This window comes from Bubalus bubalis, chromosome 4 (genome assembly GCF_019923935.1).
Source record: "Bubalus bubalis isolate 160015118507 breed Murrah chromosome 4, NDDB_SH_1, whole genome shotgun sequence".
NCBI lineage: Eukaryota > Metazoa > Chordata > Mammalia > Artiodactyla > Bovidae > Bubalus > Bubalus bubalis.
Genome location: NC_059160.1, coordinates 84,231,995 through 84,244,074, shown reverse-complemented (window position 1 = coordinate 84,244,074; position 12,080 = coordinate 84,231,995). Strand labels below are relative to the sequence as shown.

General features: G+C 38.8%; 1 protein-coding gene across 7 annotated transcripts in view; it reads right to left on the bottom strand.

Moving 5' to 3' along the window:
- Positions 1-12,080, bottom strand: part of TMEM117 (transmembrane protein 117) — a 649,146-nt gene that overhangs the window by 12,886 nt on the left and 624,180 nt on the right. For all 7 annotated transcript variants that reach the window (XM_044941660.2, XM_025284014.3, XM_044941658.2 and 4 more), the window contains one exon: positions 5,036-5,165. In XM_044941660.2, the coding sequence (XP_044797595.1) occupies positions 5,036-5,165 (130 nt within the window). The remainder of the gene's footprint in view (positions 1-5,035; positions 5,166-12,080) is intronic.

Here is a 12,080-nt window from a genome sequence, read left to right as displayed (position 1 = left end):
CTTTCACATCAAATGCCATTGTCACAATGATCTGGTGAATTCTAAGATACTGCTAAAATCAGATAAAGTCTGGAAAATTGGGAAAAACAAACTATTTATGTCTCAAAGAATATGATTAGTTATATATTTCAAGTCTTTCTTCTGGCTATAAAGAGAAATATCTGAAAAGCATTTGAGTTTTACTATAAAAACCCTCATCTATGCATAAATAAACCCAGGACACCTCATTCTGGACAGAACAGACCAGCTTAGGGGCAGCAAGGGCTAACAGGCTATGGGCAGAGCAACCATGGCCTTGAAGAAGATGAGTTTGGGACAAATAAAAGGAATTGCTGCTTTAGATAGAAGTAAACAGTTAATGCTAGAGCTTCACAAATGTGTTGGAAATGGAAATTGCTGCAGGAAAGGTTCAGAAAAATTCATAACTAAGAGAATAGCAAGAGATACTTGTATGCTTTGGATAAATTCATAATCATTGGGGACTGTCATGGTGAAGAAGATGCATTGCATTTCCCTATAACAAGTCCCTTGCTAATTTTGCCAGACAGAATATTCTGCTGGACGCACCACTGGCCTGCCCTCGCCAGCACTTTCCATGATCTGATTGACACAGGAGAGCTCCTTAAAAAACAATCCTTGGGAACTCATTTGCCAGAAATCATGCACCTATGGAAATAAAACGAAGGACATTATTTTCATGCATTCTTTTCCACAGTTTCGCATTGTGAAGCACCTGTGCCCTCGCTCTGCTCAGGAAACTGAAATAGAACACCGACCTAGGGAGGCTTGTTCACTGCTACATTTTCCATTTTTGCCGAAAGGTTCCCATGGGCATCGTCATGCCAGTAGTGTGAATTCTCTCCTCACAGATGCACAGGCCTTCCTTCTGGCCTTTCCCCCAACCCTTTCCTAATTTACTCAGATGATGGCCACCAATGGGACACTTCTTTTGTCTGACTGGGATGACAGATGGCAGAGCTTCCAACGGGATCCGCATTAATAGGACTTGGGGAGCTTCAGAGTCTGAATTGAGAGGCCATTCCTCTCTGGCCTCCAGAGACTTAGTACATCATATTTTGAATCCATCTTTGCACTCATCTTACAGGTAAAAGGGAAGAGGGCGAAAGAGATAATTATACGGTTGTATTTAGCATTTACTTTTAGGAGAATGAACAGTGGACTTGAGCTAAAAGCACCAGTGTGACCAAATCACTAACCATTTATCCCCTTTATTACTGAAGTCAAAATTCCCAGAAAAAAATATTTTAACACATTCTTGGAAAAGAGATGATTTATTTTTATAAGCTGTAGCTCAGCTTATAAAATGAAAGCTCATACATACTGCAGCAAACCATCTGTCGGAGGGGATCCAGATGAGCTAAACAGATGCAACAATTCAAGTTATTTCTGACATGCATAAATAAAACTAGCTAGGAATCAGGATTAAAAAATACTCAAATCCTAAAGGCTTTTAAAATGTCAATGGGAACTCATCAGTGTCAGATAACCCTCTACATATAGAGCATTTCATTGGGAGAGATTTTTTTTTTTTTTTTTTTTCATTCCTAGCTTTGTCTTTCTCAAGGACTCAGAACATAACTGCTATTTACATAACAGGAAAGAACTCAGAATAGTTGATAAATAATCAGAGAGCTCTCTCTCAGGCTACTTAGTATTTTTTGGATTATAGGGAAAGCAGATTCTGAATGGATAAAAGGAAAAGCTTTAGGTAAAAACAGTGAGAACTTACTGAGTGCTTGCTTCACGGCAGGCAATGCTTTAAGTGCCTTGTACATATTAATTAATTTCATCCTCACTGCAATCCTATGGGATAAGTACCATCACTGTCCCCATTTAACAGATGAAAATACTGAACCTCTAAGAGGTTAAAGAGCTTGACAAGGGCCCTGCCACCAGTTAGTAGCAGGGCTGGAATCTACACAGCAAATCTTTACATTCCATTGCCTCAGCATGCACTGAACATCTTCTCCAGATCACAGAGAAATGATAATGGAGACCATCAAGCCATCCTTGATCCTGGAAGAATCCCAGCCATCCCTGTCTAGGCTCTTCTGGTGCAGAACAAACACAGAGAAAGCATTAGACAGAGCTGTCTGGCAGTCTGTAGGATCCTTTTCTAGCCCTGTCTCCAGCTTCTTCTGGACCTTTCTCCAGTCATGCTCTGCTTTGGGACCTCCTCTGATTTGGCCCCAGCTCTGAATTTTCTAACTCCTCTCAGATATGCTTTTCTTACTGACTACCCCATTTTAAAAATTTATTTATTTATTTGGCTGCATCAGGGCTTAGTTGGGGCATGCAGGATCTTTGTTGTGTCTGGCAGGATCTTTCGTTGGCCCCGCACAGAGTCTCTAGTTGTGGTACATGGGATATGGAGCTCATAGGCTCAGTAGTTGTGGCACATGGGCTGAGTTGCACTCCATGTGGGATCCTACTTCTCCCACCAGGGATCAAACCCAGATCCTCTGCATTGCAAGGCAGATTCTTAACCACTGGACCACCAAGGATGTCCCTACCCCATTTCTATTGAATGTGTATTCTGCCCCTTGAGTTTTGTTTGATAAGGCTTATAGAAAGTACATAAATGCTGAGATGAGAGGAACTCTGATTACAGGAAATGTTTCTCAGTAGCTGTATTTTTCAAAGTATGATACTCTGGCTACCTGCATAGGCATCACTGGTGGTACTCCAGAGAATGGTGGATTCCGGGCTCCACCTCATACCTGAGGCATCTGACTCTGGGTGTGTGGCTGATGGATCATTTACACAAGCTCTCCAGGTGATTCCCATACAAACTAAAGTTTCAGAACTATTGACAGAGCGTGTTTCATGCTTAATGATCCCAGGGGTGATTCTATATTTACTGACCAGGAAAGCATTAAGGTCTACCTACAAAAAGAAGCAGAACTTGGAGGGAAACTATCAAGCTAGTATTTGTGATTCTCTTGGAAGTTTGTGGGCTACTAACTATTGAGCATATTAAAATACAACACAGTACACTATGTTTTAGAGATTTTACCTGGGTTTGCCCAGAAACAACTATTTTACAATATCAAGTAAAGTCAAAGTTCTTTCAGGGCAGATGGGTGGTACTGCAGAATGGCTTCAGCAACCTCTTCAGTCAATTCACAGAACAAAGAGAACAACAGAGACAAAACAAAAAGGGGAACGTTCTGATTTTCTTCAGTTTCCCTGGGTTGAGAAGATCCCCTGGAGGAGGATAAGGCAACTCACTCCACTATTCCAGCCTGGAGAATTCCATGGACAGAGGAGCCTGGTGAGCTACAGTCCATAGGGTCACAAAGAGTCAGACCCAACTGAAGTGACCTGGCACACACACATGCGTTCTTAAGTAGAACATTCTGAATTATGTAAGCTTTGGGCACCACAAAACCTGCCCCTACCCCTGTCTATAAATGACAGCATATATGACAAAGCTACATATAAGAGCCCTGAATTAAATATTTTTAACAGTTTTATTTTCCTTTCCAGCCAATGGACTCTCTGAGCCTCCCTCCCCACCTCTCCTCTCCTTTTTTTAAACTTGATGTTCTGCACTCAAATAGGATATTTTTGAAAAGCCTTCTGATAGTCAGAGACAATATTAGTGCCATGATGGTCTGAGATAAGAGCTGATAGTAAGAACAGATGGTTCTGGCAAAAGCCCACCCAAAGGGATATGATGATACCACGTGTGTGATAGCTGTTTTAGAAGTCTGAGAGGGCAGTGTGCTGCAGAGATTAAGTGGGGACTCTGAAACCACACTATGTGACCTGAACTCAAATTGATTGATTTACCCAGCAAATTTAATAGATGGGCCTCATTCATTTTGAATAGGAAAAGAAACCTGCTATATCTTCCCTATTCATGAGCTCATTCTCCAATTTAGGAAGGTCGCCTCATGCTCAAAGCAAAAAACAGCCTTCAAGTTGGGAAGCAAAGGTTTTTTTGCAGCACTCAGATGTTCACGTTCTCTGCGCTCAGGCTATTTTTATTCAGCAGCACAGACGGTCGTGTAAGCACAGATTTCTTTGGCATTTTTATTATAGCAGGTGTAGGATCCTAGGCCATTGTCCTTAAAACACACACGTTCACTACCCACGTTTGAACAGCTTGAAAACTAATGCCATTCTTTATTTGATTATGTAGCTTACTGATTCTTGCTAAAAAAAAAAAAAAGAATTATAAAACATAATTCCAAGAAGACTTGTTTAGATGAGAATGACTGAGATGTCATGAAAGAATATTATAATAAACCATATTCAAGCCATTTCAAGAGCAGGACACATTTGAAAATGGGATAATCTAAGCATCCACAAGAGAATGACTTGAGGCAAACATGGAACCTTGCCACAGCAGTTTAAGTTTCACTCAATCAGATGAGAAGTGGCCTGAACTCCCTAAAGGCACGTAGTCTGACTGGAGCTGTAGGATACCATTGTTTTGATCTCAGCAGCAAATGAAGAAGAAAGCACAAAGAGTATTCATGTTAAAAAAATACACTGAGCTGTATGTTGTGAAAAGAAACCCACCTAATGAACAAAACCCAGGCAGAGTGGCCTATGGAGTGTGGCAGAGACAGCTAGTGATATTCCTAGTCTAGAATACAAGACCTGGTACCACACGGCTGCTCAATGGCAGAGCATGTCTCTCTGTTCTCCTTGACTCTGTGTGGGGCTATCTCACTAGGTATTCCTCATGGAATGTGAGTGGAGGTGACATGTTCTATTTCCAGGCCAGGTGGCTAAGAAACAGACAAATTCTCTCAGTCATTTTCCTCATTCTCTTTATTCCCATTTGCCCTCTGGATGCTGAAGCTGAAATTGTTAAAGCACCAGGAACTGAAGTCCAGAATGATGGTCTAGAGTCCCCCACTGATCTGGAACCACCTTGCACTGCTAAGTGAGTAAAACTAAACTATATTGCCAGATGCTTCTAAACTGTTACCATTTTCATTTTTAAAGCAGCCAGCATGACTCTAACCAGGAGACAATCAAATCATGGTCGAAATTTTACCTGTTATGTGAATATGATATTCCTCCTTGAAGATCTTCTGGAAGAAAGGAATCTTGAACTGCATATGAGGAGTATGCAAACCAGGAAGATTTACATCAACGTCTCCCATGAAATGTGGAAATTCCCAGTCCTGTCAGAGAAAACCAACATGACAACATATCTGTGATTTGTTTCGTTCCTAAGCAGCAAAACACCAAAAATTGACTTTTTATAAGCACTTATTTTAAAATCATTTAAATGCAGCCAGCTGTTGGGTGTATCTGTTTTGTTCTGTGATGGTTGTTTTATGTACATTAGGTAGCAGTATGCAATCAAAATCAAAATTAAGTCATAACTTATATCCTCAGATTTTCTCTTTAATGTGATAATAAGAAACCAATGCAGAATTGATGTGCATTAATATATGTTTCTTTCTTTCATTATGGAGATCTGATCTTAAATTTTTATAGGAATGAAGTGATCCATATTTTATAAATATGGGGTAATTTAGTTATTTTTTGTCCCACTATTTTTTAAAAATAAGAAATTTATACCAGCATATTTTCTGTAAGAAGACAAAGAGGATCTAATTCATTTAACCAAGTTCCTCAATTCACATCAAGGGAGTTTTATTAATCATCTGTGCTAGCAACTATATGGAATGGAAAAATGCCAAAATCTTCTGTCCTGTTCTCTTGCAATCTAGCATCAATTTGAACCAAATGATGGAGGGCCTGACATGCTAGCCTGAGAGATGCACAGTGAATTAATCCCCAAACTGTCATTAGCTATTTCCTTGTTGTCAAGGCAAAATCATGTGGGATGACCCTCCTTCTCACAAGGAAGGAAAAAAGATGCAAATGAGGATATTTTTAGGTGACTCATCTGCTCTTGGTTTTTGGATAGAAGCACCAAATTAAAGTTCATAACTAGCATGTGAAGAAGAAATACACTAAATAATGAAGAAACCTTTAAGCTGAATCCATGTTTTTATTTCCAGTAATAAAATTATCCCTAAATTAACAAACAGTTCTATATTTAGTGAATATTTTCTAAAGAACTTGGAGATGAAAAAATAATAAAATATTACTTAAAATTTTTAATCCACTATTTTGACATAAAAAGTTAAATTTTTCTGAGATTTCTCTATATGAAGCTAACAGAGGTGTGCTGATAATAGTGTGCATGAACATTTCAGAAGTTTCCATAGCCATTCCACTTCCCTCTTTGCAGAAAATTCTGATTAAGGGAGAAGAAACCTTAAAGGAAAGAAGAATATGTGAGTGGTGGTAATCAGGAAAGTTTTCAATGTTTATTAATTTTTGATCTATGGATAACTTTAAGCCAGTTATAAGAAAGAAATACATAAATATAAAAATAAAATGATGTAATATCATCCCTTACTACTGGTACATATGCCAGTATCTTGTTGGTCTTGCCTTTCCTGGTTTTTCAGAAATCAGCAGCAAATAGACATGTAATTTTGGAAATTCAGAAAACCCAAAGCACTGATGCTGGATGAATTTGGAATATTTTGATCTAAAATATTAGTAGAAAATGGATTGGAATAATACTTGTGAACTATTGCATTTTATTAAAGTGCACTTTTTTTTTTCATTGATACCATCTTGCTCTATGTTACTCAGAAGACACTTGCAAAGAATTAAAATTGAATTTAGTCCTTTGCTAAAATATAACTGACATCTGCCATAAAAAATTATGCTTGGCAATGATAACCAGAGAATCTTTCACTAATCCAGGATAAGAAACATAAAGCATTATCAATAGAGCAATTCCCTTTCTTACTTCTTGGTTTAAGGAAGAATTTAGGATTAACAGATACACACTACTATCTATATAAAATAGCCATACAATAAGGACCGACTGTATGTATAGCACAGGGAACTATATTTAATTCCTTGTTAATGGAAAAAATCTGAAAAGAATCACTGAATCACTTTGCTGTATACCTTAAACTGGCACAACATTGTAAATCAATTACACTTCAATTAAAAAAAAAAGGGAGTGAATACTTCTTGGTAGTAATTGGGCAAGTGTACTTAGTGTACTTTCCTTTGAAAAGATATTCTTGGACTGTTATTGTTTAGCTCTTCTTTTCATGAAATGAAAGCTTTCTACTGGGTATGAAATTGATTTTAGTTTGAAAGTAATCTCTAGTGATTTCTTGTATACTGGTATCAAATCCTTATCCCACCCCCACCCCCCCACAAATAGTTCCTTAATTATATCCCAACTGTACTTGGAGATAGAGGAATTCAGGAAATGTAGGCTATAAGACAGGAGAAAGTCTTCCTCTTTACCTAGATGATGGCATTCTTTTTTATTTTTTAAGAGATGAAGGCAGACAGTTTGGGGGAAAATGTGAGAGTAGTATCTTACACCATCTAAGATATTAAAAACAAAGAACTAATAAAAGAGATGATACATAAAGTCTCTCAGATTCCCCCTTTATAATGTCCAGGGGCTTCCCTGGTAGCTCAGTGGTAAAGAATCTGCTTGCCAATACAGGAGACATGGGTTCGATCCCTGGTCTGGGAAGATCCCACATGCCTCAGAGCAACTAAGCCTGTGCACCACAGCTATTGAGCCTATGCTTTAGAGCCCAGGAGCCACAACTTCTGAAGCCTGCACACCCACAGTCCTGCTCCACAACAAGAGAAGTCACTGCAATGAGAAGCCCACACACCACAACTACAGAGTAGCCTCTGGTTGCTACAATTAGAGAAAAGCCCGTGCAGCAAGGAAGGCCCAGCACAGCCAAACAATAAATAAATAAAATTACCAGATTTGGGTTTTAAAAACTGTTTTATTTAGTCTTTTAACTCCCTGCCTCCACCCTCTCCCTGCCACTCTTATTTTTGTAGTTTAGTTCTTCAGTCGTGTCCTGACTCATTTGCAACCCCATGGACTGTAGCCCGCCAGGCTCCTCTCTCCATGGGATTCTCCAGGCAAGAATTCTAGAGTTGGTTGCCATTCCCTTCTCCAGAACATCTTCCAAATTTAGGGATCAAACCTGGGTCTCCTGCATTGCAGGCAGATTCTTAAACATCTGATTCACCAGGGAAGCCCCTAATTCAATTCCTACTCTGCATATTTCTGCAGATGCATTGTTGAATCAGTGTAAATTTTGACCTTGACTTAGAATGGAATGGTAATAATAAACATTGCTACCACTTCCAATACATTTTGGGCTCATCTTAATGGAGGCATCAGAGGGTAGTGACACCTCAAGTATTTTTTTATATATATATATAGGAGATAAAAGAGGAATAAGAATGATATTCTCAATCCCCACCTTCATCTCCAAATCCCACAGGCTTCTTGGGAAGGTGAGATAATGCCTGGACAGCAACTAGCACATTGCTGGAGACAGAGGGAAGAGACAGAGAAATAGTCAACAAGCATGGCTGATTTCCCAGCATCATTCCAAGGTCAGAGTGTTCCTGAGAGTGAAGCAGAGGAAGCAGACAGGTCTGTTTTCAGGAGAATCACACACAAAGCTGCTTCAGGGTCCAAGTGGAAAAGGACGAAGGTCATCTTCTCCTGCCCTCATTCACTGCATACTGCTGGCCTCCTGAAGTCTCTGATGGGACTTTGGTCAGAGCAGAGTCCTCCCAGAGGGCACCAGGAGCAGGACCATAGGGAAGGTCATTTCTCTCAAAGGGACATGTGAGTGACCTCAGTGGAGGATAGAAGAACAGGAGCAAACTAATTTCTTGTCCAATGTGTATCTCACACTGTAGTGACCTCTAGGAATAACTGTGGTGGACTTTCACTGTGATGGGGGAGGCATTGCTACCATGGAGCAGGAGCTGGTAACCTAGCAACATGTGAAACTAAAGGCCAAAGAAACCCAAGGACACTTGGATCATACATTTTCAAGCACTGGCAATGCCCTAGCATCATCCTAAGCTACATGCTTATATTTACATACAAAATAACCCCCAAATCTTGCTATTATTAACTCACTTTACAGAAAAGAAAAATTTGCCTCAGAGAGGTTAAATTGTGACAAAATGAGGTAGCTGTCATATGGCAGAGCACAGGCAAAAGAATACATATTTTCTGTTGGGCCATGCTGCCTCTGACTATGAAAACTGATGACCCTTAACTGTTTTTGACTCATTACTAGAATTATTTATACCTGCTATACCTGTTCTGGGGGCTTCCTGGGTGGTAGAGTGGTAAAGAATCCACCTGCTAATGCAGGAGACACAGGAGACATGGGTTCTATCCCTGGGTTGAGAAGATCCCCTGGAGGAGAAAATGGCAACCCACTCCAGTATTCTTGCCTGAATCATCCCATGGACAGAGGAGCCTGGTGGGCTACAGGCCATGGGGTCGCAAAGAATCAGACACAACTGAGCAACTGAGCAACTGAGCGGGCATGTACACTATACCTGTTCTTATTGAGAACCACTGATAACAGTCATTGCATGTTCATCTCTCACCAAAAGTCAGTTCCATGAGTGGCTTTAAATGATTTCCCCACCCCAACCCCAGAAGTTTCTCGTATTTTGTCCAACCCTAATTTGACCAAGAAGATCAACTGTAACTTTTTCTCCATTAATCAACTGTCCCAGAGGTCGCTGACTTCCAATCAGACTGTTGAGTAGGGAGATTTGACCAACAGGAGATTACTAGCAGGTACTGAGATTCTCTTGGCATCAAAACTATGGATGTATAGCAGTTTCACACACAGATTGTATGTACATGTTATGAGAGCCATGGTGCTCTTTCCTTCTGCATACATTTTAAAAATTATATTTTGAACATCAGATGAAAACGTTGAATTAAGAAAATAACGAAGCAAGATGTATTCAGCTACCTAGATTGGGGGTAGAGACAGGTTGGTCCTGTAATTTTATATTATAATATGTTCATTTACTCTATTCTTTAAGGAATGCTATCAGTATTCAGTAATTCAAAGCTCCCTTACTACAGTCTCCTCTCAAATCCAACATTGCCTTCAGCCGTCTGTCCCATTTGTGGCTCAGTGATGTGAGAATGATTTAAGCACATTGTGTCACTCACCCTACTCTAGTTATGATCAGTTTATGGTAATGAACAGACTTCCAACTTTGTATCTTGCTTCATTTATGAGAAACAGCTAATTTTTATTCAGTTGGGTATATTTCCCATATAAAAATAAATGAGAAATGTCATGGTATATATCTACTCAGATTTCTTACATACAAGGGTTTACTTTTGCTTATAGCTATAAAAATCACATTTGAACACTGATGTCCAAATGATGAGCAATTTGGGACTGATGTGTCCAAATGTGATTCTATCCAAGTGTGGCTCTATTATTCATGGATCACATCCGGACAGACTTTCAGGACGGTGTTCAATATATAGTCTCAAGATATCCTGGATTCATCATTTCCTCACATTTTCTCATTGAGGTACATGCCCTGGGGTCCAGGGAAAGCACTTGGTACCGTGCAGAGGAACTCAAGCTTGAAACCAACACGGTTTTGAATTCCCCAACTAGCATTCAATTTCCCAAATCAAATGAAGGGGCCCCCTTTTCTATTTAGAGAAGTATTAGGGGATAAAAATGTAATAACAGTGAATACTTTACCCTGCAAAAATGAAACCATGGTTTCAGAACAAAAATCATATTTTAGGAGCTAAAGACTGGCCACTTGGTTTTTGATAAATTTAAGACACAATTTAGATAATAGTTTGCCAGAAGTATAGATAACAATTTAGAATAGAATTGACAATAGATTCCTAAATACTGATTAAAAATACCTTTTTTCAGTGTAATAATTTGCATATCTCCTCTTTATAGGCATTTAGATTATAAGGATTTAAATGATTTCAAAATTCAACTTTTCAGATTTGATTCTTTCCCTTTGTTAATCTCCATTCTTCCTATTTCAGAACTGAATATAGGTCCATGAATATCAGAGCATTATTCTACCCAAAATGCCCCCAGCTTGTAAAGTGCCCTTGGTTTTTCTATGCTTACTGTGTCCTAGCAACAAGATTTTAGATGACAGTGAACAGTGGTGGTCTGAAGAATTGTACTCATGCTTTGGAAGATATTTTTGCTTCTTATTAAGAATCTCAAGTGCCTGATTTCTTTCAGCAACAGTACGATTCTCCTAATTGACAAAACTGCCATGGTCTCACTTAGCTGAATAAACCCTTGGAAATCTTGATGTACAGTAGATGTTGCTTATTTGTTTGTTTATTACCTTCCTCTCCCATTGGAATGTAAGCCCCAAGGAACATAAGGAATTTTCTCCTGTTTTGTTCACTGTTACATTTCTCCATACCTGTAGTATATACTAAGAAGTCATATACTTGATGAATTGATGACTGTTGCTCTTTGAAAGTTAAAGATATACAATTACTTTTGAGTTTCATGTAAATGGAATTTAGTTAAACAGAGCAATAAATATGCGGTTTTGTAAATAATATTACACATCTAACTGAGATTCATTATAATGAAAAAAATGTTTTTTTCCCTATAAACAAGGTGTATTGCAATTACACAGACAGTAATTACTTTTAGGAAACTTTACCATCAGGCTCTGGCATGATAGCAGTGGGTTTTTTAAGATAAGTTTTATTACATCTAGACAGCTTGAAAGATCATTCCTTTAACCCAAAGATTAAGTCATTTGCCAAAGATCACAGAGGAAAGGAGACAGTATATAATGGGAGGAAGAAAGTGGTCAAATTTAAATACTGTTAGATGAGGCAGTTAATATTTGGGCAATTAGTAAAAATGCTCATTGTGATGATCCAAGACACCATTTTAATCCCCATATAAGTGTAAAGAAGCTCATGAGACACGTTCAATCAAGTCAGAGAACAAGAAAAGAGAATGTAAACCAACATGTGATGAAAAAATGGAGGATCATTTCCCACAATGGGTGACACTAGGAAGGTGATCAAGGCAACAATGACTATCAGAGATGCCCAGCAATAAGCATGAAGGATGTACAAAAGAGAAAGATCAACAGGTTAATGCTTATTTTTTGACAATTATTCTTATAAGTTATACTCTCATTTTCTCCTAATATTC